The following is a 27930-nucleotide window of genomic DNA, read 5'->3' as shown; positions in this document are numbered from 1 at the left end:
ATAGGGGGGAGGGGGGGGGGGGAGGGGATGCCGATCTCGGAAGACGCACACTTTCAGACATTCAGCAGATGACGCTCTCTTCGCTAGCGCTGCTACCCGCTTTGCTCCCGGCGCGCCCGGCGGGCGAGAGTACCCAAGCGAGCACCTTTGGCAAGTGCTCTCATCGGGTTTCCGCAGAGGTTTTTCGACTTTGGTCTTGTTTTGCTGTTTCCTTCTCCGCCTTTTTAGCCCCGATTATCGGATCTCAGAGAAACCTGTGCGTGTATGCGGTTCGCTGGCCGCCCGTCCCGCCGCCAAGTCCGTTCGTATGCTTTCCGCTTTCTACCTGTTCTTTTTCTGCTCTTGTGCGGCTGCCTATTCTCGAACCGGGCAAATGTTTTACGCTGGGCGCTACCGTCCGATTCTCCCAGATGACTGCTTTATATAGAAAGTGCTGGGCCCTACGTGAACGAGGTAGGCCTGGCTCGCCGACTCTCATGTGCTACTGTGCGTGAAACACTACGTTCATACCCGGCCCCGTCTACTACTAGTGTGTCGCGATCGTAAGTGCCCGACCCCGACGTTCGCCCTCGGAAACGATCGTCCAGCAAGCGAAAGACCGCCGCTCTCCTCGGTGGGCTCCGAAGAATTCTGCTGGCTCGTCGCAATGGAAACTAGCCGGACGGAGCTGTTCATGTGCTTCGCTTGAACTTCACCTTTCCTGTGGGATTTTCGAAGTGCAACCGCTGCAGTTTCTGCGGCAGGATTTTCACAAGATGTCTTTCGTTCGTGTCGTGACCATGGCTTTGTCGTGCGTGTGCACATATACTCGCTGCTGTGCAGTCTGCAAATGACTTTGCGTGTGTCGCAGGGTTAATGGTTGTCTACCGAAAGGATTCCGCCAAGGTAAGCAAATTAACCGGCCTTTGAGTGCTGCGACAAAATGCGACTTCGGAGAATTTGGAGAGATCTCGCTTCGAGATAGGCCCGTCGTGAGCTGCGTCAGCACGAATTCGCTTCGGCAGATGGCCTAAATGGAATCGCAATGCAAAATTTTCCTTTGGTTCTTCTTTTTTAACTTCAAAGTTTCTTTCGTAGCAGCCATGGCGGCAGAACTGATTCTGGTTGCTTGGGCGGAGCGCTGTCAAATTCGATGTGCAAATAGAGCCGAACCGGGCAATGAACCGTGGCTTGCGGAAGGCTTGACACTGCCTGCGGCCATCGAGTGCGTAGCCCGGTGCGGTTTCGTAAGTTCTTCCATCTCAACATGTATTGCGTTTTAGTGAATTCGGTGAGCTTGTATCATTGCGAACTGGAACCGATCTCTGGTTCGCGGTTGCGAAGCGTCTTGCTTCAAGGGCGTGTGGTATGTGCTTGCAGCCTTGACGTACGTTTGACTCCGTTTGGCGTCACTACTTGTGTTGGGACAAGCAGTGATGCACGTATCCGCCCAACCATTGCTTGGAGACCATAATACGGATGTGCTGAGCCGTCTTCAGCCGGCTTCGTACAGCGGACCGAATCTCAGTGGTGGTTGGCCGGCTACGTAGCTTGCTTTATATAGTGTCGTTGCAATTCGATTTCCGGAAACTATGTGTATTTAAAACGCGTATCACTCAAATCAAACATCTTCATTGACGGCTTCAGCGCAGGGCGTATCATGCACATCAAGGTGGGACCGGTTTTCACATATCGGCGATTTGCCATTTCCAATCATCTGATTCCCATTTTGGTGTTAATCATTGGCGACAGTGCTTCGTTTTCTGTGCGATGTGCTTTTAGTTGTCGACACGCCACTCTGTGTTGTCACTCTTCTGCACATTGTGGTAATGGTCGTTGCATCATGTGAAGGAACTGCATGCATAATGACTGAACTGTAATCATGCCAGCAGCAGTGCAACATTACACAGCAAGCATATTTACTTATCGGTCCCATCATGGCTGAAGCCAAACCTTTTCTGTAGTGTACAGCAATGGGGCAATCTTGGTCTCATCAGTGCATCTATCAGGAAGCCATAAGAACTAGATGAAGGAAGGGAGCGGGTGGTTTATTTTTCCGGTATCAACCTTGAAGTCTGACAGGGGCTCGATTATACGTACATCATGAGCACTAGCTACACTCGTGATATGCTCTTGGTAGTTTGTCAAACCTTTTATTGTTCAAGATTGAAGTATGTAATTTAAATGATGGCTTGATATTTCTGTGAGAAGTGTTGCCTCCAAGCAGTTATTAATCATGGTGCAAGCGATACACTGCAGGGCAGCACCTTTTTCGATGCTGCTTTCCATTGTAATATGCAATTCCCTTTGTAATCTCACATATATGGCATTATGATGTACTGGTTTAGACTGTTTTCTTCGCTTGTTATGATTCACTTTGATGGAAAAAGAAGAGGGGTAAACACGCACACAGACCCACAAAGACCAGTGCTTCACTTGCATAAAATATTTATATTGGAATGGCAAGCAATATGAATGAAACCATAATCATGCATACTACAGCAAGAAATAACTTTCTGGCATAAACTTTGAAATGTGAGAATAAGAAACAATACATCAAAGGTGGCTGCATTGTGATTAATCGAAGTTTTGTTCAAATGACTATTCCAATGTTTTTCAGAAAGAATGCTATGGAGGGTGCTGGTGCTGTTGTAGGTCATTCTTGCCATGCTCTTCTGATCTCATGTAGTTTAAGTAGAGTTCCTTCCCAAATCTTGCCGGCATGCACTCCTGTGTGCACTCTACAATTATGTACAAATAGGCACACCTTCATAAGTTCAGAAAAAGAAAAAAGGATACACAGGCACGACTGAAAACAGCAAAGCATCTGCGCTGTTCTCAGTTCTGGCTGTCTTTTTCTTTAACTGAGGTTTTTAACGCACGAAAAGGCACGAGAGACAGAGGCAAGAGGCGGACACAGTGCTAACTTCCAACAATTGTTTTATTCTAGGAAGCGGTACACATATATATAGGTAACAGACAACAGCGTACGCATGCGCATAGGTACTGGTTTCTAGTCAAATGAGACAGCAACGACACATGTGTAATGGAAAGCTAAGAGGATATCGAAGATGAAAAAATGACCATGCGTAGCCAAAATATTTTTGTAATTGCAAGATTAAAATGTCCCACCCTCTGTGTCACATTTAAAAAATCAAATTCTTTTTTTGAACGATCGATTGAAGGCGCGCTAACACAAGCGTTCCACAAACTAGCGATCTTCGCTGCTTCAATAATCTCGCATGTTGTTTGCGTTGGGCTTCTTCCTATCACAGTGCACTGTTTATAAATGGGTCTGCACCATGCTTCCTGCAGTGAAAAGCCAGTTGCCCCACTCCTGCAGTTCATACATTATTTGTGTGTTCACGCAACCTATCATTTACGCACCTTCCCATTTGGCGAATGTATTTTTTGCTGCACGACAGGGGCAGTTCATACACGATATTGTTCTTACAAAGAACGTAGCATTCCTTGTGATTTGTCCAGCAACTGGGCTTTTCAGAACCACAGTAGCTGGCCTTGCACAAGTTGGACAGCTTGATTGGTGCTGAATGGATGACGCTTACATTTGCGTTATTGCCAATCTTCTTCAGTCTGTGCGAGATATCGTGGATGTACAGTATTATTGCATGTTTCAGCTTCACTCGCACAATTTCCAGTGAAGTAAACTGCTCATCCTGTCGCCCGCGTTTTGCGGTCTTAAGGAGACCTTCGGCCACAGCTGTGATATACTGCGGAAAACCAGCCTGTTTCAGGTGATTCACTTGCGCCAGAAAACTGGACAAACACTTGTGAGGACATGAGCGGCGAAGCACATTCATTAGGGTTGATTTTGCGATGCCCCTCTTAACCAACTTAGAGAGGCCCAATGAAAATGGCAGTAGTGGGTTATTCGCCCTTGGTTCATATGCCCAGCACACCTGGTGTCCCTCAAAAAACATTCTTATATCGAGGAATCGCAAAGTACCATCCTGTGGCGTTTCATGCGTAACAGCGAGCGGTTGTAAACACTTGTTGAAAAGATCTAGAACTTGCGTGACATCAAGACAAACCTCCCCGCTAGGACTTGGATCGAGAAGCACAAGGTAGTCGTCAGTGTGCCCTATACACCTTTTTTACATTTGAGTTTTCTAATCTGGCATCCAGTATCCTGTTTAGGCGAGCAAGATAAAGGTCACCTAAAATTGGCGCAATACAGGAACCAATGCAGATTCCTTGTTTTTGCAGATAAAAACTTCCATCCCACTTGGAGAACAGCGAGCGCAGGTACATGGACAATAGTTCAAGAAAACCCTGTGTAGATATGCATATGGTGTTTACAAACTTCAGTTCATCGTAAACATCAATAGCCTCTTGAACACATACTAATAACTCATCATGTGGCAGTGAATAATATAGATCTTTTACATCTACAGAGAAAGCTTTCAAATTACTGCCTACATGCGTCGTCAGGTAACCTATTACTTTTTCTGAGTTCTTGGTCAGAAAAGGATCATTCATTGCTAGCAATTTCAACTTGCCTTGAAGAAAAAGGCCTACTGAGTTTTGCCAAGTTCCACCTTCTGACACTGAGCGCTGTGTCCCCGTCTTGCCTCTGTCTCTCGTCCCTTTTCGTGCGCTAAAAACCACAGTTACGGAATACCAACATACCCTAACATACGCTCTTTCATGTCTTTTTCTGTACTCTGTTAATTTATGAAGCATAAATAAACAACTTGCCCTACAAGTACTTCTTGGTGATATGTTCAACCCACATTATAAGAAAATCGGTTTGTGATATCTTATATTCGTTATGAGCATATGTGTTCCATGCTTTCATTGGCAGGGAACATTTTAGATTTACGTTGTTATACCTGATATTTTTTTTTACCTAGGTTCACTACAGTTGAACCCGGATATATTGAACCCACATGTATATAAAGAATTATATTGAATGAACAGCTTCAATATCCCCTTAAATATTTGTACAATATCTTTATTTTATATATCAACTTGCCTATGTATCGAACTTTACTGATCCCCTTCAGATTCAATATATATGGGTACGACTGTGTATTGAGGCTCAATTGTACACACTTGCGAATTCCAATGAATGGTATTGGAAGCAGTTTGCTCAACAGGAAATAATGGGGACAATATCACTGGGATACAGGAAGAAAAAGAAAATGTTTATAACAAAAAATATAAAGATCACATCAGCAGCTTTGTCTTCTTGCTTCAAATTTGCACCAGTTGGGGACCTCCTTAATCCAGGATACCATCGGACTTCATTGCTTGCTGGTTCCGTGACACCACCTGTTGCTGGTGCAAACGTAAAGCCATGTTATGGGCTCTCTCACACAGGTGGAGACCGAGATCACAGCCACCACGGCTACCCCGGCTGAAAACGAGTCGGTGACGGCATCGGATGAAGCCGATACCATGAAGGCTGGTGTCCTGCCCGGGGACGTGACTCCGCCCACTCTAGTAGGGGGTGGGGCACCCCCGCAGCAGGCACTAGTGTTCTCACCGGCTGACGTGCCACTGCCCAAGTCCGGGGTGCCGCGAGCCATTCTGACTTGTCGGCCTAACTCGCACCCATTTCCGGAGCGAGTGCTCAACCTCGACCAGCCTGCCAAGGTTGGCCGTTCAGTGGCCCGGTGCCGGCAGGCACCCAACAATGCCATTTTCGACTGCAAGGTGCTCTCGCGAAACCATGCCCTTCTTTGGTATGAAAATGGAAAAGTGAGTGCCTCAACTTCTCATCTTGCTACTGTCTTGAAAAGGTGTAAATGGCAGAAATTTAAATATTTTTTCAACTTTAATGCTTACACAGATTTCTGGGCATTAAATGTTAGTGTTGTTCATTTGTTCATCCAATTCCTGCAGCGCCCTTCATTTTCTTTGAGGGTGAGTTGAACTTTTCCATGTGGTATTTGTAACCATCCAAATTGAAAACATCTCATCTTGTGTGACAATGCTCTGAATGTTAAGAGCAAACGATATCGCATCCCATACCACCCTCCTGCACACCTAGCAAAATCGGAGAATCATGCCATCTTCAACCACTATGAGAAAAATACCGTTGCCATTCTATGTGCACAGCGTGTTTCAACAGGCAGCCTTCTCTGCTGTTGCACAGTGAAAGCTTCTTTGCTTTCTTCTCAGGGAGACACATAGGACATTGTCACAAGAGGCAGTGGAGTACAGAAAAACAAGGAGCAAGTAGAACTATGTATATTGTCAGCGTCACTGCAGTTTCATTTTGCTAGGCCTTCATGTTTTGTCAGAGAAGCCAGCACTTGCCACTGCTTTAGTAGATTAGTTTATGCCACTTAGAAATAATCTTTTTGAAGCCAAAGTGTACGCTGGCTTAGGTTAACTTCAGTGACAATTTTGCTGAGGTATTTTCTCTTGCAAAGCTACTTATTTGCTTCAGGAACTACTGTAGACCAGCAAGCAGCAGTGGTTAGCACAGCGAAGGTTATGCTCTTGGTTTAAGCTGAGGCTCACAAGTATCACTTGCTGCATCATAAAATTGGCGCACATATCATGAACAGCAGTATTGTACACGTGTGTTACTATTGCATAACACTTTTATGCTTGAGCTCTCTTATAAGGGTTAATGATGCACTCTTCTTGTAGCCACTATGTTACTGTTACTGAAGGGAGATGGAGAACCATGCCTATGAAACAATACTGAGTGCTGCAGTTGCATATGGACATAAAGCTTTGAAGTCACGTGGGCCTTTACAAAGTGCAGAGGGACCATTATTATCTCACTTTGCATGCACCTTTCAATATGTTGAGTGGCATTGACATTTGTTGCTTAGAATGAATGACTTGGTAAGGAGGATTTTTGTTGAGGTATTACTGTTAAATCTTCACTTGTGTTTACGTCTTCAGCATTTTTAATTGTCCTTATTCTGACCATATTACACTTCACATAATTGATTGGTAAAGTTTGTAATTGGTTTAGGACCTTAGTCTTTCATCTAGTTAATGAAACACAATGATGTTGCACCACTAGCTTTAACAGAACTAGCACACTGATGATGACAATGCATTTTGACTCGGCTCATTTCCTCACACAACCACCAAGTGTGCTGGGGAAAGTTATTCATGAAGCATGCTATTTTAGTTTTGAAAAATATGGAATTGATGTTGATCATTTCTCTAAAAGATAGTTTAACCCTTAAACTACCAAGTCAGCTGTACTCATCCTGGGTAGGTATTTCTACCAGTGTTGGCAATGGCAAGTTCTACTTGTCCAGGTTCTTCTGCTTGGTTTGCCAGATATGAATAGCACTTGTCAACTCGGTACACATGTGCATTTGAGTTTCAGTAGCTTAACAAATTTTTTGATACTTTCGATTCCTTCTGTTAACGTATGCTGTGATAGTTACACGTGAACCTTGCACATGTGCTATAGAAACATCCTTTTGAGGTGTTTTTGTTTAAAGAGAAGAAGTGTTTGATTAATATTTTGAATGAGCATGAGGGAGAAACTGCATATGTAAAATATTTTTCTAAAATCTGGATGTAATGTTGCGCAAATTGCTGCAATACAGAAATAATAGATTTGTCGTACCTCCTTACGAAAGAACATTGACATATAATGGATTGAGGGTCTCCTTGCTATAATCAAATGTGGCCGTAATGTGTTTCTGGTTTTGCACTAAATAGCATTTGCAGTTTTGAACCCCGCAGGAGCATCTGCGTCAGCAGGCATTTGGTGTGTGTTGCGACACCACGTACCCAAGCACATGAGAGTTGCACCCTCACGCGTGTAGCCATGGGTGGCTTAGCCATGTCCAGGAAAAGTGGGATCCCGGGGGTTGAGCTGATGACAGGTGTTCGGACCGTTAATGCAGAGGCAACATACCTCTTTGGCATCTGCTTCACCTTGACGGCACCTTGACGGACTGACCCATTCCGGGGAAAGGAGTAGTTGCCTTTTCCTATCTCTCTCTCCCTCCAGCATTCATCTTTCTCTCACTTTCAATCTTTCCTGTCTTCTCCTGGCTTCCCTTTACTTCTGCCTTTTCCAGACAGCAAGGGTTAATCTTGTGTGAATAGCTAACCTAGGTTATTTCATATTTGGTTATAGTGATAACGTCTAGCTGGCATTTGCAGAACCTGTTTTTACAGTCCCTGTAGCATCCCCTTGTAGGGCTCTACTGTGGGTGGGTGGCGTTATTGGCAAAAACTGCGCATTCCTTTATGGTTAGTTCCTTCCCCTCACTTCCTGATTGCCCTAAGAAAAGATGTGCGCCAAAGATGTATTCAAGTTCTTTGGATGTTGAAGACCCAACTTCTCACAATTCCACATCATCCGCTCAGAAAAATCGGATAAACAAGTACAAACAATCTCCCCATTTCTAGTTTCCAAGTCTCTAACTGAGGCTCTTGGAGCAAGCTACAAAGCATCAGGGATGGCAAGTGGTCATCTCCTCTTTGAGCTCCATGATCAGAAACAGTACAAAAAGTTGCCCAGTCTAGTGTCATCTGGGGAAATTCAAGGGACAGTCACTCCCCCCCACACTGCACTAGGAACAACACCCGTGGCATTGTCTTGGATGATGATTTGCTCAAGCTGACTGAGGCTGAACTCTCGGAGGGCTTAGTGAGCAGAATGTTATCAATGTCAAAAGAATTAAGGTGAGGCGGGAGAAATCCAGGCTATGCACCTTATACTCGCCTTCGGCTCAAGGCTCCTGCGTGCGTCCATCGAGTCCAGGTACATCAAGCTTCATGTCACGCCATACGTGCCAAATCCCGTCCGATGTTTCAAATCCCAGTGTTTCAGCCACAGTTCACAGAGTTGCCAAGGCCACCAAACTTCTGTGCAATGCAGTGCGCATGAGCGCACCTCTGAATCTTGCGAGAACTTTCTCCAGTGTGTAAACTGGGATGGGAAGCACGCCGTGTACTCGCAATCTTTTCCATCCTGGAAAAAAGAAAAAGAAATTGTGATGATGAAAGTAAAAGGATATTTAATTTTAAAGAAGCATGCAGGCGGGTATCCTACCTGCCAAAGAACACATTTGCCAATGTGTTGTCTTGGCGCGGCGACGCAACAGCTTCTGCCGGCGACGCCATCAAGCCCCCAGGCAACTACAGCTAGCGCTGTTCTGCCCCTCCAGAAGAAGGCACCGTTGTCCTCAGGGCCAATGGCCTCAAAGGTAGTTGCCGACAAGTCTGTAGCTTGTCAACAAGACGCCCTTCAGACACCCTTTAAGGCGGTGCCGGTTCGGGATGTCGTTTTTAATCGCCGTGTCCTGCATATATACCCTCTATCATCTCGGAAAACTCAATTTCCATAACCTCATTGATCAGCTTCCAGACCTCTACATAGTCGTGATTTTAATGCCCATAACACGTATATGGGGAGACTCGCGATGCGACGCTAGAGGTCGATTCATTGAAAATTTTCTACTCACCTCTAGTGCCTGCCTGTTTAATAAGATGGAGCTGACTTATTACAGTGTCCAACACAACAGTTATTCATCTAACAATTGGCTCTTCTCTTGTGCCTCGCTTGGAATGTAATGTCATCAATAATCTGTACGGAAGTAACCACATTGCTGCAACGTTAAATCTGATAACACTATATGAAACCCCCTCCCCAAATACCTCGATGGAAATTAGCACCGGCGGACTGGGCACATTTTAATGAATCAACTTATCTACCACGAGATTTATAAATGATTTTAATATAGATGATGCCATTGTACATATTACTACGTTGATTATTGATGCAGGCAAAAAGTTTATACCGCAAACAAATGGTGGTTCACTTACAAGACGTGTTCCCTGGTGAAACGAAGACCGTAGAGAGGCACGAAAGAGGCAGAATAAAACATGAGGCGTATTGCGCAGATCGCCAAGTGCCGAAAGTATAATTCAGTTTAAAAACATTAAATCACAGGGAAGGTGGAAACGATGTCAGGCAAAGAGAAAGCTGGGAGAGGTTCCTCTCGGGTATTATTCATACACTCAGGAGGACTAAGTGTGGAATGACTTAAGAAAGCTAAATGGGCAACAAATCCATCCATTGCCTCTGGTGGACGACCAAGAAAATACCTTGCTAGAGCAGGCAGACTATCTTGGGGAGCACTTTGAGCCTGTGTTGAACTCAATCCATTATTCTCAATCCTTCCTTAAATACAAACAAACAGAAGAACGTAAGCCAGTTTTACGTAAATGCAGACAGAACGAATTGTAAAACTTGCCTTTCAGCATTGCCGAGTTTAGAGCTGCCTTGATCACATGCAAGAGCTCTGCACTGGGACCTGACAGTCATGTGTGACATGATGAGAAACTTACACACTGGTACACAAACTACACTACTCGCACTTTTCAACACTACTTGTGCTGCTGGATGCCTTTGATCCACATGAAAATAAGCGATTGTGGTCCCTGTTTTGAAACAGGTCCCTTCCTTGGTGGCATGTTATCGTCCAATAGCTCTTACAAGTTGCCTGTGTAAGGTTTTTAAAGAGATGATTAATCGTAGAATCATTTTCTTGAACTCAACAATATGCTTGATCCCTATGAGTGTGGCTTCAGACAAGGGCAGTCCACAACCGATCATATTGTGTGCATTGAAGGATATATTCGCGGTGCATTTGTACATGCATTTATTCTTATCCATATTCCTTAATATGGAGAAGGCATCTGACACAACATGGCGTTATGGGATCTTTCGAGACTTGTGGGGAATAGGCATCCTTGGAGCTATGCTAAACATAATAAATATCTATTTGTCGAATCGTATCTTCTGCGTTAAAATTGGCAATGTATTGTCGCGACCTTTTATAGAAGAAGCTGGTGTACCCCAGGGAGGCGTGCTTATCTGCTTGCTCTTTATCGTGATGATGAACACGCCTCATTCTTCATTACCACCAGCAATTTTTTATTCCGTCTATGTGGATGACATTCAAATATGCTTCAAATCCTGTAACCTCGCAGTATGGGAGAGACAGGCACAGCAGAGCTTGAACAAAGTGTCCAAGTGGGCATACAAAAATGGATGTGAAATCAACCCCCACAAAAGTTATTGTGTTCTTTTCACAAGAAAGAATCGCCTGGTTCCAGATCCTTGTATAGAACTGTGTGGACAACAAATACTTCTCAACAAAGAGCATACATTTCTAGGTATTATACATGACTTCAAGCTTACTTTCATTCCACATATAAAATATCTTAAAGCAAAATGTCTAAAAACAATGAAGTTACGGAAAATTCTATCCCACATAGCATGGGGTAGAGACGGGAAGTGCTTGATGAATCTTTATAAGAGCCTAATTCGATAACGATTGGACTATGGTGCCATCGTATATAGCTCTGCCGCCCCGAGCACGCTGAAGATGCTAGATCCAGTCCACCACCTAGGTATCCACTTAGCCACTGGCGCTTTTAGAACAAGCCCTCTTGAAAGCTCATACATCAAATCAAATGAGTGGTCACTACATCTGCAGAGAACTGCATCCAAGAACAAGTATCCTTACTGCTGAGGCCTATCCACTATATTCGGCTGTGAAGCATATAAGAAAATCAACTCCAAAAAGCAGTTACATATACAGACTCCCTAAGTGTTGTGAAAGCCTTTATGTCACTTTCTAAGCACAAAAATCCCGTACTTATTGAGCTCTATTCCGATCTGTGTAAAGCGTATCTATCAAACCATAATGTCATTCTATGCTTTGTGCCTGGCGATAGGGGCATCGAGGGTGACGTTCTGGTGGACCAGATGGCCACGTCAATTGCATCGTATGCTGTTAATCCTAATCCTGCTGTCCCTGATGCAGATCTGAAGCCCTTCTTACGAAAGAAACTGCGAAACCATTGGCAACGCATGTGGGATGCAGAAACAAATGAGCTGCACGTGATAAAGCCACAGTTAGGTTTTTTGCCCTCCTTAATAACCAAATCATGGCGAACAGATGTCCTATTCTGTCACCTCAGAATAAGAGACACGTTTGGCATGCATAATTTTCTACTTACTGGAAATTACCTCCAACTTGTTGTAGATGTGGTGAGAGGCTGACCATCTCCCACATCCTCCTTTAATGTTGAGAAGCCAAAGCTGAGAGAAAGAAACATCTTCTTCCTGCATACCACTATTGTGTCCCTCTTCACACGGCTATGTTTTTTGCTAAAGAACTGCTTTTTAACAATAAAGCAGTCCTCATTTTCTTGAGTGATGTGCTACACATTATAAGCCCATTAAATTTGTAGTGCATCCTCTTTCCAGGGGACAATGCTGTTATAGTCTTGTAAAGCGCATGCCTCTAGGCCCCTGTGTTTCATTTGTGTTTCATGGCCTCTAATGAGGCAGTAGTGCTCTAGCCAATTTTGGAATCTGGCATATTTTGTATATCGTAACATTCTTTTGCAATGCATCTTAATGCTCATTGTACCCGTCATTTGTCATTGCCATAATCTTACTACGCATAGGTTTTAAGTGCACTTTAGAACGACTATTTTGAGGCCCCTTTACAGCCATGTCACAACGACTTAATAGAAATCTTAAAGGGCCCCTGAAACGGTTCGGACAAATTTTGTAGACGCGTAGGGTACAGCTTAAGTAGAACATTCGCACCACAATTTAAGTGAAGCGTTGCGTATTAATGGAGCTACAAGCGATTAGAAGTTACCCTCCTCCCCAGCCACGCTTTTCCTCCTCAACTCGTTCGCCGAGCGAGCGGGGCTAAGCTCCGCCTTCACTGGTCCTGCGTCACGATGCGACGTCACATCGTCCACTTCCGGTTGTTTTGAAGCCCGCCCCCGCCCGCGCGAAACCTCTCCGCTAGCCGCTTGGCTGTCGACCCCAAGCGAGAGCTATCGAAGCAGCGTGCGTTGCCAGCATTCTGTCGTAGCGCCGAACGTGTCTGGTATTCCGTTAACCATAGGCAAGCTGGTCATTTTGGCAAATGACTGGAGGCATAAACTCAAGCTGATGAAGGAACTTTGGCGGAGACGTACGTGAGCGGTCTGATTGGTCTGCACGGTCCAGACACTTGTTGGCGCAGCGCTTAACCAGCCAAACAAAGCGCTAATATTGCTCTAACCAAGTGTAAAACATTTTAAACATTTATAAAAACAACGTGTTGATGATTGCACTCCTGCGAAAAATACGCACCGGCAGCCAAGAAGAATACGCTTCGTTGCTGCTACTGTGTATGGTTGAGTTCTATGCCACCAGGTGGCTGCACCGTGCAGACCATTCACATTTGCCCTTGTGCTCATCTCGGCTCATCCCGTTACGGCACAGTCAAGCGGCCAGACCCTGTCCCCTTGCGCTTATGTTTGCCCTAATATGGGACTCGCGAAACGCTATTGCGTTAGTAATCTTCCGGTGTAAAGTGACGGCCACAAACGCGCATATCCTGGTGCTGATCGTATAGCGGCAGTCCGATGCGCAGCAGCCAGTTCGCTCGTACGCTGCCTTGCAGAGGGACACGATGTCGCAGCTTGACATATTGCCAGTTGCTACGTTTGCAGTCCACGAGGCAACAAAGTCGAATCATAGTGCTCGCGAAAAGACTGAGACTAACTCTGACCGCGGAGCTCTCGTCAAAATGGAGTACGTTGTAACACAAGCAGACGATACTTGCTGTGTGCCGGAAGTACTTAAGTGTACTGAAAAATTGTTCTTGTGCATTCTCTTTATGCTACTTTCTTTTTATAAAAACAAATTAACTAACATTCAAACTATGACGAAGATCATTTGTTTACCATAAAGTTGGAAAAATTATCGATCACGCGCCCTGGTCAGCCAATCGGATAGCTCACCCCACTGACGTCATATGGGTTATTTCGGTCATATGGGTAGGGGCGGCTTAAAATTCCGCCGAGTAGTGCGCTGCGATCGGCAGCGATGTGCATTTTTAAAACCTTATAATAAATTACACGCTTTACGCAGAGCACTTAGATGTGTCAATTAATGATCAGAAGGACCTACTCTAACGACTCAGTACGTTTGTAGAAAATCGTCAAAAGCGTTTCAGGGTCCCTTTAACTCCACCACAAACTTGTTTACACTGGCATGGCACTCTTTGGCCATACCTGTTCCTTATGCCACTAAACACCACAGATTCATTCATTCATTCATTCATTCATTCATTCATTCATTCAATTTTGAACTGTGATCTCTTGTCTTTTATAGTGCATTTCTACTGCTTGAAAGATTCTGCATCTGAAAAAGTTTCATGAATCCGTATCTCATGTTTATTGTCTATTCCTGCCACATACTGTTCAATCAACCACCTTGTCGAGTTACAAAGATCAGAGGCTTTGTTTTAGCAACTTCCGCCTCCTTTTGGAAAAATAAACTGATTTAATTTCATTTGATTTGATACAAGGAGCCTCCAGGAGACACATACAGCCTTTCCTGTAAAGCTCTTTTTTTCTGGCCTTTGTAATCTTTCTAGAATAAATGTTACTTTATTGTCATATTTTCAGTTTTATCTGCAAGACACCAAAAGCAGCAATGGCACTTTCGTCAACAACCAGCGCCTAAGCAAAGGTTCTGAGGAGTCGCCGGCACAGGAAGTCTGCTCCGGTGACATTGTACAGTTCGGTGTTGATGTGGTGGAGAACTCTAGGAAAGGTGAGGTTTCTTTTGAAACAAGTTCCTGAAGGAAAAAAAAACATTTTTATATTATAATACTTGAACATCATCTTCCACATTTTAATGCCTGGTAATTGCATGTAACAAGACTTGTGAAGCTCATTATATGTTTGTTCTAGTGACGCACACATATAATGTTTTACATGTGATACAACTCTCATCAGTCCTGCTTGTGTTGCAGCCGCTATTACTCTGTGGTTCATCCCTTTTACACACATAACTTGATATCTCAAATGACTTATTGGTGCATGCATGGAAGGGACCTCGAATGACATTGTGTGCAGATTAGTGAAACAATGATCATTTGAACGAGGATTATTTGGTACTGATATAGGCCCTTTCACTATGCACCACTTCAGGATGGATGGCTGCATGAAAAAGCTATGGTGAGACAAAAATTATGCTTAAGGAGGACATCCTTGCTGGCTAGTTGGTTCATACTTGAATAAAGGTTATAACTGTGCAAAAAAACGAGGACAAGCAGAAGCAATGTGCGTTCATTGTGTTTTATGTGTTCCTTCCGCATGTCCTTATTTCTTCGCACAGTTTAACCTTCCTTCAAGAGTGCGATAACACAAGACTACACCAAACTGAAATTATTCAGAGTTCCGGACGTCAATATGATGTGGCTGTTTATGCAAATTAGGCGGGAACTCGCAGCATTTTCAGTCAGCCCAATCAGCAGCCTTCGTCTTTGGTGGAAGCATCTTTTGCTTCCTAAAGGGTCTGTATAGCAACTTCATTTTAGATAAAAGCACTTAATGAAGAGGCAATTGTGTGCTATTGAAATCAAAATTGTTTTGTAATATTTTGATGCAAGAATGAGTGACGTGCACTGCAAAGTAAATGCAAGTATTAGCATTTTTCTAGCCATAGCCCCACGTGTCGGTTCAGCATCCAATCCAGTTCGCTGTGTGCATGAAAGATTGCAGCTACATGAAAACACCTGATCGGTCCTGTGGCCCACATTTAGTGTACGTGTACCCGTGGCGTTGCCAAATTAGATGAAATCTCAGCATCTGAGATGTACGTTCACCCGAGAAGAATTTCAGAAGCGGTGGACATCATGGAAACCATGAAAGCGTAGTGCACGGTGAGTAAAAAACATAATTTTCTCTTGTGCTTAATGCTTGGACAGTAGCATCTGAACATCTGTAATGATCGCGTGATGTTTACTTTTTCTTCTATTCAAATAGGATACTCAAGGATCAATGAAGATTTGAAGGCAGTGCATCTCAACAAATAGCTGGTAAGCAAACATTTTTTGCGAACGATCATAATTATCTCCGAATGTAGGTAAACTGTGCAGTGATAAATTCCCCTTGCGCGCTTTAAAAATGCTTCTGCTGGATTTAGCTTGTATGGGAATATGTTGCAGTGTCTAACATCCATGGGAGAATGTTGCAGTGTCCTTTTTTATTTATCCTAATTTAGTGTTTGCTTTTTCAGTGGTTTGTGGCCAAGATTATTTTTCTGAGCTTTCACCTTTGATAATGATTTGGTAAATTTTCTCCATGGGAGAGCACAGAAATTCTTTATCCTGTTTCTTGATTTTATTTTAAAGGACCATCAACCGGCAACAGCCCCACAGGCCACCTCACCAACAGCAGCTGGAGGTTGCAGCCTGCGTGGCAGCAGCGGAGAAGATGCAGTACTTGCGGGAGGCGACTGCACTCATCCCAGGCACCCTACGCCAGGTCCTGGCTGCCATTGTGCATGGCCTTTGCGAGCCGCCTCAACTGTCATGGACTTGTGCTTTTTTTTTTTTACATGTAATCTTTTAGTGCAGCCTGCCTACAAGTGTAGCTTATCTTTCCATTCAGATTGATGCTGCGTTATTTGGCGGCGGTGCGAGCCTTGTAAAATATGTGCAGGCCGTGCATGACAGTGGCAATAAAAAACTGAGTGCCATGATGTCGCTTGAAACACACATGCACATGACTTCTTTTTATGTCGCATGAAGGGATGGTATGACTGTTTGCCGCACACAGGCACAGCCATACCAGTGGATTCGCAATCCAATTACTGGGCCTACAGCAACACACAATAGGTTGAACAAATGTGTATTGCTACTTCATAACTTTTTTAAATATATCATTTTCATGTGTAGTTTAACTAGTTATATTTGCCTTACAAGATTGTCCCAGTGAGAGAGTTATTGTAAACTGCATGTATAATTTTTTCACCTTTTTGCTTTGGTGTGCTTTTACTCTTCTTTTGTTGTGATGTTTTAATATATGCTGCTTTTCAGGGAACATACAGTGGAATCTCGGTAAACAAAAATTGCTTAAACGGAACTGCCTCTTAAATGGAACACCATCCTCATGGTTGGTTGGTTTTGTATTCATGCAATTGTATTCAGCTCTGCCTCTCAGTAAATGGTACTCCTGATAAACAGAACCAATTTTCCTGGTCCCTTGAGGTTCCGTTTAGAGTCCACTTTGTACACTATGCGATCGTTTTTATTTTGTAATTTCACTATACAGTAGCAGTTTTCCGCACACATCTACTATAGAAGCATTTAAATAGCTTGCTGTGATAACTGCTATTGAAATTCCCCATTAGCATTTTCATGCTGTATTTGTCAAGTTTGCATTTTCACATCTTTAGTGCCTATCTTTAGCCACAAGTGGCCGTATTATCAACTTCTTGTTAACAGCAAGTGCCTGTTACTTGTGATAGTTATTGTGATATTTGAGGTGTCCTTACCAGTGATAGCAATATGGCCTAGTCCCCATTGTAGTTAACAGTCTGTGATATACCTAGCGTAGCCATATATGTGACCGCTATTTTACACTTAAACTGCCAGGTTGTTCTAGTAGTTGTTTTTACAAGAAAGATAAGTAAAGTGCAAAGTGTTTTCTCACTTGTGTCCTTTAAAAGCATGTGGCTGCTGTTTCATGCTGGTGGTCGATCATATGGCAGTCATTGAACATGCTACCAACATGGTTAAGGCATAACAATCAAGACTCGCAACAGCTTTTGTACTGTGAAGTTGCTGGGTGAAGGTGAATGGTTGTGCCCAAATTTAAAAAAATAATTATGCTCATGTCAGATATTTGTGTGATTTCATATTTGCCAACTGTCCGTTTACAGTGTATAGGATCCTATGTAGTGCGATGTCACGCTGCGCTATTGTCAGCATGAAATCGGGCCCTGTGTACGTACAGCTGTGCATTGGTATGACCGTCGTTTACGTTTATTAAAGATGATGCCGACGGCGTGTTACTTGCTTTTATTTACACTGGGTACATGAATAAAGGATTTTCGACAAGGTTACAGCACTTTACATGAATTTCTACAAGTACATGTTCAATTCTACAACTATCTACAAATTAATTCTCTTCCAAGGGAGAATAATTGGTCTTTCAAAAAGGAGCTGTGCAGTGGCTCTATGACAGAACTGCGCAGGTGTGTGTGAACAGTACGCATGGTGAAGCAAAAAGTGTTGTGCTTTGCTACAGCCGAAACAGGTAGCGAGGAGACTAAGCCCGACATCCTCCCATGCACAGTGCAGATGTAGTCCATAGACATAGTATTAAGTCATCTGTCGCCACAAGGTTGAGTGAGTGAAGCATGGGTTATGTAATATATGCCTGCCATAGTGACAGTATAATAGAAGAATATACAGGCTGAGCACCTGACACTGCTGTGACCTGTACAGAACACAATAGCTGGTACATAGTAATATGCCAGTTTGTAGCATCCAGCAAAGTGGTTGCTTGGGAAAGTTGGTACTGCATTCTTTAGCGAACATTAGCACAAAAAAGAAAGTGGCAAGACACATGTGCTGTACTTCAAACTGCATATGTATAATAAATATTAATTTTGGCCACAGCACTTGCGTGTTGTCACTTTCTGTTCCGCACTGATATTCATTCAGAAATTTTAACGTCCCTTCAAGGGCTTATGTCATCTATGTAGTTCAACAATAACATAAGCGGTTTGGGCTTCAACATTCTGCGACGGTGCAAGCACACTTTAATGTATGCAGCCAAAATTGCAACTGTATCAAGTTTTCCCTATGCTCACTGAGAAGATGCTCACCAGTCTTGGCAATGTGTCCCTCCTGGAAACGACACACATCCGATGACGCCATGAATGCCGCCGTGTCGAAGGAACTCTTCCTTCATGGTCGCATTTTCCTCCGACATCCTCGAGAAGCGGACCCACTTGTTGTGGGTCCCGGCATTGATGATTGTCTCTGCCACACGTCACGCGCATTTGCTGACTGCAGGTTGGTTCATGTAAATGGTCTCCTCACTTCCTATTAAGGCCTGAGAACTTCCCATGGCAAAGAACTGCAATGCGCACAACACTTGTCGCTCCACTGACAGCTCTGTTGCTCGCACGCCTTCGAGTCCCTCTGCCACTTCGTCGCACAGCCACCGCACAGTTTCTTTATTCAGGCAAAAGTTCCGCCAAAACAGGTCCTCTGGCATGTCAAACATGTCCTCGGGCTCATTTCTCCCACACTTGAGCTGCCGAGCCGCCGCCGCTAGCACCAACAAGAAAGCAACCATTTTTTATTGTGAACGGAACAGAGCAGTCAAGTTATTCCAAGATATTGCCGGGTTTGTTTGGCATAATTAAGCATAATTAGCGCGTAAATGTCACTTCGTCATGTTAGTTTTCGAGGATTCCCGACATCGCTTGACAGACAGGCAAGAGGGGTGCGGCCTAAAAAATTTGTGCCAATCAGCGAGGGGTAATGGCGAATTTGAAATAAACAGATTGGAATAGTTTTGCACTAAACCGGCCCAACGTGTGCTTTAAGAGGTGGGAAGTTGTTCACACTGGTATTGTCTTATATTCATTGCACTAAGCCTGTATTTGACTTCATTGCATTGGTATTAATTTCTGCTGCTCAGAATGAATATTGCACAACTTTGCAGCATGCATTTACACAATTCTGCATTTTAGAGCACAGTTTCTGCCCATTCCTGCGGTGTGTGGCGGCGGCATAACTGAGTAAATGAGCACAGCGAAAGATGAAAGAGCGAACTCGGAGCGGGATTTGAAAAATGTGAGCTGCGAACAGCAGAGACCAACAAGAGCAGTCCCTTCAGTGACCTGTGTGAGGGAAACTGGTGTTATGTGGACCCACCCAACCGCTCGATGTGTACTTGTAACTGGTCTCAGCCAGACCACTCATTTCGGGCTATTGTCTGCTCTCACTCACACTTGTTTGGTTTCCATGGTTTGGTCTTGTTTGCGCTCATAACGATTGTGATCGTATGCGATTGTTTTGTAATCTTATTGTATAGCTGACATGAATTGCATAGTACTTTCTGGAAGCCACGTGGCACCAGCAATTGCACTGGAACACTCAACGAGTCATGTATAAAAGATGAGGCGCTTGACCTTTTACAAGATTTTCGACGATCGCTGACACTGCTACACGTCTCTCTCAAACTCCTTGCCTCAATATATCGCGAAATTAAAATGCGTATAGAGCTGCGCTGAAATTTGGCATTAGGGAGTACTGTGGTCATTTGTGGATGTTTTTTTTTCTCTTCGTAACACAGTGCTTCCTGGAAAGTGTCTTCTCTCACTCTTTCTTTCTTGCTTTCCAGTAACTCATGGGTGCATTGTGGCCACACTGCGGCTTTTCCTGCCTGATGGGAAAGAAGCCAAAGCAAGGTACAGCCACACTCTTCGTGTACATAGTAACATCTTTTTTTTTCACGTAATGCCTATGGCTTGGCTTCCTCTGAAACAGAAGATTTGTTTCAATCTCAAGAACAAGAAACATTTCATGCATAACCTTTCAGTTTGCATTTCTCGGCAGGTTCCGTGAGATACCTTCTGCTTGCTGATCTTTTAAAGAACACTGGTTTGGACTGAGGGTTTTGTTGAGACTCGCTCATCTGCTTTGCCTCTTCTTTCTGCCCTCTGCATTGCCAAACATGTTTCTCCTTCTCTCCCTCCTTCCTCTTCTCCCAGTGCAAAGTATCTAGCTAGATGTATGCATTTCAAACCAACCTGTCCACCTTTCTCTTAATCAGCCCCTTTCTCCTGCTGATATCTACCTACTCTAATACGCAATGTCCTCGCCCACATTGGTTACTGTTTAGTTTGTGTTGCGCCAAACTGTCTTGGTACGACAGTAGATTGCATTTTCCATACTGCTTTCATAGCTTTGCATCTTCAAAGTGAACTGTTGTAAAAGTTCACCATGTCAGTTATGGAAGCTGCAGCCTTGTTGGAATGTTTATCCATCTGGCTCATGTGTCTCCAACTGAATATCCTAGAGATAGCAATTGTAATATCTTCTGAGCTTTTCTTTTCTTGCCAGCCCTTCCACGGCACTTATTCCTGCTGGACCAGGGTCTTCCATCACTACTCAGGAACTCTATCAGCTGTCTCAGTGCATCCAGGTATGTTTGTTAATTTAGAACAGGCTTTTGGGATAATTGGTCTAAGCAACTCTACTTTCAAGAGTAGCACCACATTCGTGTCAGTGTGTCTTTTGTGTGTCTATTGCTTAAAGGCCAAATGCAACGAAACTTTGGACCATGTAAGAAAAGCCTAGTTTCAGGCAGAGCAGCCATCGTCCAAAATTTTACTTAATGCAAGTGGATATGTCGTGAAAAGCTAGCAAAGTAGAAGTTTCTGATGCCAAAACTCGAGGAAATGGTGCCATTACCATTCACTGGAGCATAGAACCCAGAACATTGAGAACCAGTGTGGCGTCTGTGCTTGACCTCCGGGACTGGGTGATGTCTGCAGCTAGCTGAAAATTTCGGAGGCAATGTTCTGGGATAGGCGTGATATCCACTAATAGCCAGGTGCCTGCTTCATTTGCTGAAGTGCTAAACAAAAATTGTTCATTAGAAAATTTAGATCCACCTAACCTAGGTTACAACTTTTCAGTCTCAACAGTTCATACAACTGAACATTTTACTTTTCGTTGTGATGCGAAAGTAAGGAATGTTAAAAATAACATCATATTTTAAGTAGGGGCATGCAAATTTTCAAGACTTTTGAACAACAAATCAAATAGTGTTCTATCTGTTCGGTCTTCAAATTGAATGGTCACTATTCGTAAATGCAAATATTTTTCAAATACTTTTAGAATATTTCAAAACATCAGCTGCACCCAAATAAACAAAATATGGGAGCAAGAGTATAGAAAACTTTTAACTTCCACAAAGTGTAGGCATAAAACATGAAAACTTGCACAATGGATCAGGCTACATCACTTCGGTAGCTGTACTCTCTGGAGAGCCCTGTGCATGCGAGGAAACTACTTGGTTGCTCCTAATGCTCCATTTGTGCTTTTAACAAACACTTCATAATGTAGGATTGGCATTTGGCCGTGTTGGTACTGGTTGAACATCTTGAATGTCCTGTGTGTTCCTGCCTTCTGTTTTTGTCATCTTGCGTTGCCCCTTCAAGATGTTAAACTTCATAATGCACTATATAAATACAGAAATTTGCTAGTTTTAAGAATACTGGGATGTGAACATTGCTTTATGTTGTCATAATGGCTATTCATTATTCGAAAAGTAGGTATTCGATTTGATTTGCTTATGGCACTATTCAATTTGTATACGATTCATTCTCAGTAATCACTATTTGCACACCCCTAATTTTAAGACCCAATTTCGTTTGCTTGTGTTTACTTTTCAAGAAGGAACACTGAGGTGTGGGAAATGTAGCAGGAACTTTTCGCTTGCGGCTTTTCTTACATCCAGTAAGTTGATACTGGCATGCAGTAGCTGCATGGTGACCTGGAATAGCGTGGCCCTGATGTTTCCTGGCGTAAAGGAATTTGTTCGTGAACTGTGGCTCTTGGCCAACTGGCTGATTGCATGGGAATATATTGCTGGATAGAGCTCTCTACATGTCAGTTACGAGCACTCTCGTGAAGTACCCTTCCAAGCGCCTCATCACTAAAGCCCCCAGGCATTACTCATAGCATCATCATTAGAAGAGCGGCAGCAACGCCTTGTGAATGGCAACACAGTGCGTGTCTCATGCCCGAGCCCCCCTGTCCAATGAGAGGTCACAGCGTGGCTCCTGCTCTTCGGGATGCATGAAAGTGTGTTCGATGTGGATACACAGTTCACTGTTGAATAGGCTCCTCTTAACTCTGCTTGCAAATTGTGTGAAAGTGCTTTAGTCTTGAGTTTCTTGGCACAAATTCAGCCACAATAAATCTGCTTGTTTAGTGTGCTTCATTGAGGAGTGCTACATTTCTGGTGGAGGTGCGGGATATGATTGGAAGTCCCCAGTTTGTAAGAGAGCGGAGCTCCAACCCTTAGCGATTTGAAACCAGAGAACTGACTCCAGTACACCAGCGCACAAGCCGCTGCCACCGACGAGACCCGCCCTAGTTCAGACCGCTTCCTGTTGCTGCTGCAGGGCAGGCAACAGTTACCACCGACAGTGTAACCGGTGGCATCGTCCCAGCTCATCGTGTACCCGCCATGCATGCCCGATTCCTTCCACAGAGATACGTTCAAATATGTGAAAGACTGTTTAGAGCACTTCGAGCTAGTCACAGATTTCGACGGCTGGAGCGAGGCATGGAAGCTGCACAGTGTGTACTTCGCGTTAGAAGAGTCAGTGAGGACATGGTGCGTGAATCATGAAGCTGCGCTATCTTCATGGGAAGAATTTCGGTGACAGTTGCTTGCCACGTATGCCAGCACCGATTGGCGAGAGAAGGCAGAGCATGCTTTACAAGCCAGAAACCAGCACACTAACGAGAATGTCGGCATGTATATCGAGGACATGTCCCGCCTCTTCAAGCACGCTGACCCAAACATGACCGAAAAGAAGAAATTACGCCATCTGATGTGTGGCATTAAGCAGGAGCTGTTTTCAGGACTCGCCTGCAGTCCACCACACATTGCTGAGTTTCGCACCGAAGCGACAACCATAGAAAAGGCGCTGCAGCGGCATGCCCATCACTACAATCTTGGTGCATTAGTCAACCTCCTGTCAGCAGGCCCAGGCAGTAATACCAAAGCGTTAAGAGAACTGGTGCAATCAATTGTAAAGGAGGAGCTTTGAAAGCTGTAGCTACTGGAAGCCACGCCGACAGTTTCAACTTTGGCTGCTGTCATTGGGGATGAAGTTTGACATGCCATTCTGCAGCCAAGACTTGAGGCACCGCCTGTGGATCTTGAACAACTACCACCGGTACGCTGATGTGTTATGCCAACCAGCCGGGCATAGAGCTCCATTTGCGACCCCCAACAGCTGCCAACCGACTCTGCGCAGTATACCCCTTTTAGCAGAGCTGAGGTGCTCGGAAAAGTACCTCACGAGAGTGCTCGTTACTTGCACGTGGAAAGCTTTCTGTGGCAATATGTGCAAGTTTCAAACATTTATGAGTTTGTATTTAAAGCAAGTTTCAGCTCATATGTATGAAAGGTTTTATGTAAATAAGTAACATCAGGTAATTAAGTAATAACACAACAGCTTGAAAATGAGATTGATATTTACATTATTACCGACTGTGTGCTAAAAAGTGTGGTATCATAGTAAATAAATGTGCAGCACTAATTAAGGTAAGCTTCGTTAAATATTGCATTTTGGTGGCTATGTAAGCATTACCAGAGGGAAGACTGGTGCTGCGCCACTGTTGTGTGCATGGGGGTTATGGTGGTTGTGTGCATGGTGCATGGTGGTTATGGTGGCTTCAGATGTCATTGTTCTTGCAGAGCCAGGACACCTTGAAGGCACGCCTGGCTAGCACCGTTTCAGTCTGTCACAATGGTTCATCTTTTTTTTTTTTTCAGTTATGAGAGCTATGCTTAGATATACAATTATATGAAACAAAGAATACCAGAAGTTGTAGAACAGGCAATAAGGTTCGTGCTCGCTTTGTGATAGTTTTGTCGTCTTTTCTTGTTTGCGAGCACTTGCTTGTGCACTGAGGTGCATGAACTTTATTGAAGGACATAATGCCCTTTGAATGAGAAAATATTACAAATATTTTATTTTGAAAAGCTTTATCTGTGCAGCCATGGCCATATATTAGACCAACTAGTGTTCGTGACAAAGCCATAGACGTCCATATCCCAGCATTCCCTAGGAGTCACAACACCCACTCGCATAGGTGATGGCACCAAATTTCCCTTTAGGTAATACCATGAGAAACTCTGTGCCTGCAAGAGCCTTCTTCACAGTGGCCACAAACGGTTCTTTCAGAGGCTATACAGCTCTGGAACTCAGCCAACTGACCTCTTTATGTTATCTTCTATCTTAGCAGCCTGCATTTCTTATTGTCAAGTAAAGCAATGAATAAATGTATCATAAATAGCTTCTTCTTGTGTGTGAGTCTTCGTTCTTCGTATTCTCTAATGATCCTTCTGTCATTTGCTCAAGCAAAGCCAAGCCATCGTTATTGCTGTAATCGATTCTTCGGTAAAGTGGATAAGAAAGGCATAATGTGAACCGATTGTTTAACCCTTTGAGGGTCAATGACATAACCACACGGCACCGCGAACAAATCCAAAAATGGTTGATGCCGTATATTTACGGCGCCGTCTGTACATTTACAAAGCGCGATGATTCTAACTTTTTTTTTCTGTCATGTGCTGCCACTATGTGGTAATACAGGGAATTTTTTTCCTGTGCCTCCCTCTCTCGGTTTTCGTTGCATGGTTTGTTTTAGCGCTAGTTCGCCCCCACGCATCTATGTACTACCGCTCGCGAATTGGTGCACGCGTGGGCGGATGGCTGTTGAGGCTTTGTTCCGCAGACGGTTTCGGCTTCTTTCACTTGCAAAACTGATGGCTATCTCGTTCCTAATCGCTTAAAGGGCGACCGCCTCTTTCTCGCTTGTTTAGTGCTCACAGGGGTGTGCATAGGAAGGATGCCACCGTGCATGCATTTCCGCTGGTTTTTTTTTTGTGTGTGTGTGTGTTGACACTCGTGAAAACTAATTGCCTCTGGTTGGCAATAAGATGAAGATTAGCGGAAGTTTGTCACACGTTTTTTTCACGAGCACACAACCACACGGTTTTCTTGAGTGCGTGCACCTATACAGTTCAATTACGCTATGGATGTACATATTAGATATTAGTTTAAGAGCAGGAACATCTGAGTCTTGTGAAATATTCTCGTGTGCACATTTTCAAGGCCTTGAACTATGTGTATAAGAATGCATCAAATTTTTAATTCTTATAACTTTATTTCCTTTTTTGTTGTTGTTATTCATGAATGAAGAGGGCATGTATACCAATGCAAAGTAGTTTTTTCTCACTTTACAGTCACCCTAGAAAAATTATGGTCAATTTTTTTTTTTAAATAGGTCCCTAAGAAGAATTGAAATCTGCAATAAAAAAATCTACCCTGGGCGGTCGCATATGGCGAAAAAAATCGGCCCTCAAAGGGTTAAAGATGTGGACCTTGACGATGGCAGTCTGTAGAGTTGCTTATTTCACCTTTGTGGTTTTTGTCTATTCAAATTTTAGGAGGCATTACACAGGGAGCAGGTCATCCAGAACAAAATGGCCACACTTCAGCGTGTTGTCAGCAGCACCCAAGAGGCCAGCGAGAACAACTGGAAGGTGGGGAGATAGTGTTTTCCTCCACATGCATGTGCACATGCATGTCTTGATTGTCTTCAATTTACTCTTAACAGTGGGTTTATGGAGGTTTACATCAGAAGAAATCAATTTATTTGCTTCCACAGCAGGCGATTCTACGGCTGCTCAAGGAACAGCTGTTTCTGACTATTTTTCGTAGATGGCAGCACATTGCGGGATATTTTCTCGTTGTTTTGGGTTTCACACACTAGACGGACATATTTCTCTATCCTTTCAGCTGGAGTTTGTTTGTAAAACAATGTAAATATTCCTGCTCATCTGACTTCGCTCTATTGTAGCTGTTACAACCAAGAGTACCAGGCTTGAAAGAATGCCTACTGGCTTCCAAGTGGGCCCTTTTTCTTTTTGTTAAGCACATACCACCGAAAACTGTAAAGCAGAACCATTCAATACTTAGCTTATATTTTGAGAGCCAAAAACAAAAGCCCGTGAGGTGTTTTGATTAAAAAAAACAAGACTCAAAGGTGCACTCCACATTCCTGCTGATTTTAAACTTTTATTGTGCTCACTTTCTAGTTTCCTACTGCATCTGACATGGAAGCCTTTAGGAAAGAAAATAAATCAGACTACCGTATTTACTCGCATAATGATCGCACTCGCGTAATGATCGCACCCCTGAATTTTGTCGTCAAAATTTGATTTTTTTATTTCCCGTATAATGATCGCACCCTAAACTTGCCGCAGCGATATGTCGTGTGCCAAGTCTAGCTAATAATGATCGCGCTTACCATCTGTCGAATGCTACGCGAACGACTTGTCTGCACGCACCAAACATGCTTAAGTAGATGCCTCATTTTATTACTTTCATCACTTTCCGCACTTCCGTGGCAAAAAGAGGTACAACCAAACTTGCCCTTATTATGAGTAGGCTTTATAATGGTTGAAGTCAACAAAAGCAAAAAAGGCGCCTTTCGATTCTTTTCATCTGCACTCGTGAGCACGCAACAAATCGCGCGCGGCAATGATAGTAGCCACGTTTACACTGATACGTTAAAAGTGTACCCTATTCATACGCCGACGCTTGTAACACAGCTAAGATATTCGCCCACCCTTAGCGGAAACGTGCCGTATTAGGATAGTAGTGAAGACAGATGCCGCAGTTTCCGCAGCACGCCGGCCATGCGTTTCTTCACTGGCAGCTAAGCGCGCCCATCTGTTTCTGTCCCCTCAAAGTGGACACGGCTACGTTATTGCCGCAAACTTGCCGATATTAACGATATTATTCATCACTGACACGGAAGAAACTGTTTCAATGCACGTAATGTACTCACGAGAAGAAAAAAAAAAGATCGCGTTCGGCTTGCTACGCCGGCCGCCATTTTTGTTTTGGTGTCCCGCACTCGCATCCCGCAGCAAACGCGGGACGAAAAAATTTTTTTTCGCGGGAAATTTAACTCGCGTAATGATCGCACCCCTGAATTTGCGTCAATTTTTTCTGACAAAAAAGTGCGATCATTATGCGAGTAAATACGGTATTTGCAAATGGGACATCTGTAGCAGATTTTAGAGCAATTTTTTTGTAATGCGAAACACCAGGTGTGGTGGAGTGCAGATCAGGAAGATCCAGTTCAGTCTGCTTCCACCGGGTCTTTCCTCATCATTCCTATGGCATGCAACATTATGGTAGCGAGTGATGCATTGAATCTTCGCCTTTGGCTCGGATTTGTCCGAAAAGCAGTACATGGGAGTGAGAAATTTTGTTCGAAGTAACCAATGCATGTTTTTTGGAGTTCAAATTTGCGGGAGTTTTTCTCTTTTCAATTA

At 43.7% G+C, this 27930-nt stretch overlaps 1 protein-coding gene across 8 annotated transcripts in view; it reads left to right on the top strand.

The window, feature by feature from the left end:
- LOC135897634 (sarcolemmal membrane-associated protein-like) overlaps positions 1-27930 on the top strand; it is an 89276-nt gene that overhangs the window by 15980 nt on the left and 45366 nt on the right. For 7 of the 8 annotated variants that reach the window (XM_065426325.1, XM_065426320.1, XM_065426319.1 and 4 more), the window contains 5 exons: positions 5323-5703; positions 14428-14575; positions 20173-20239; positions 20895-20976; positions 26032-26127. In XM_065426325.1, coding sequence (XP_065282397.1) covers positions 5323-5703; positions 14428-14575; positions 20173-20239; positions 20895-20976; positions 26032-26127 — 774 coding nt within the window. Of the gene's footprint in view, positions 1-90; positions 886-5322; positions 5704-14427; positions 14576-20172; positions 20240-20894; positions 20977-26031; positions 26128-27930 lie in introns of those variants that run through there. The other variant, XM_065426326.1, reaches the window with a different exon arrangement.

This window comes from Dermacentor albipictus, chromosome 5 (assembly GCF_038994185.2).
Source record: "Dermacentor albipictus isolate Rhodes 1998 colony chromosome 5, USDA_Dalb.pri_finalv2, whole genome shotgun sequence".
Lineage (NCBI taxonomy): Eukaryota > Metazoa > Arthropoda > Arachnida > Ixodida > Ixodidae > Dermacentor > Dermacentor albipictus.
Note: the sequence above shows the minus strand (reverse complement) of the source record. Positions and strands in the feature narration are given on the sequence as shown.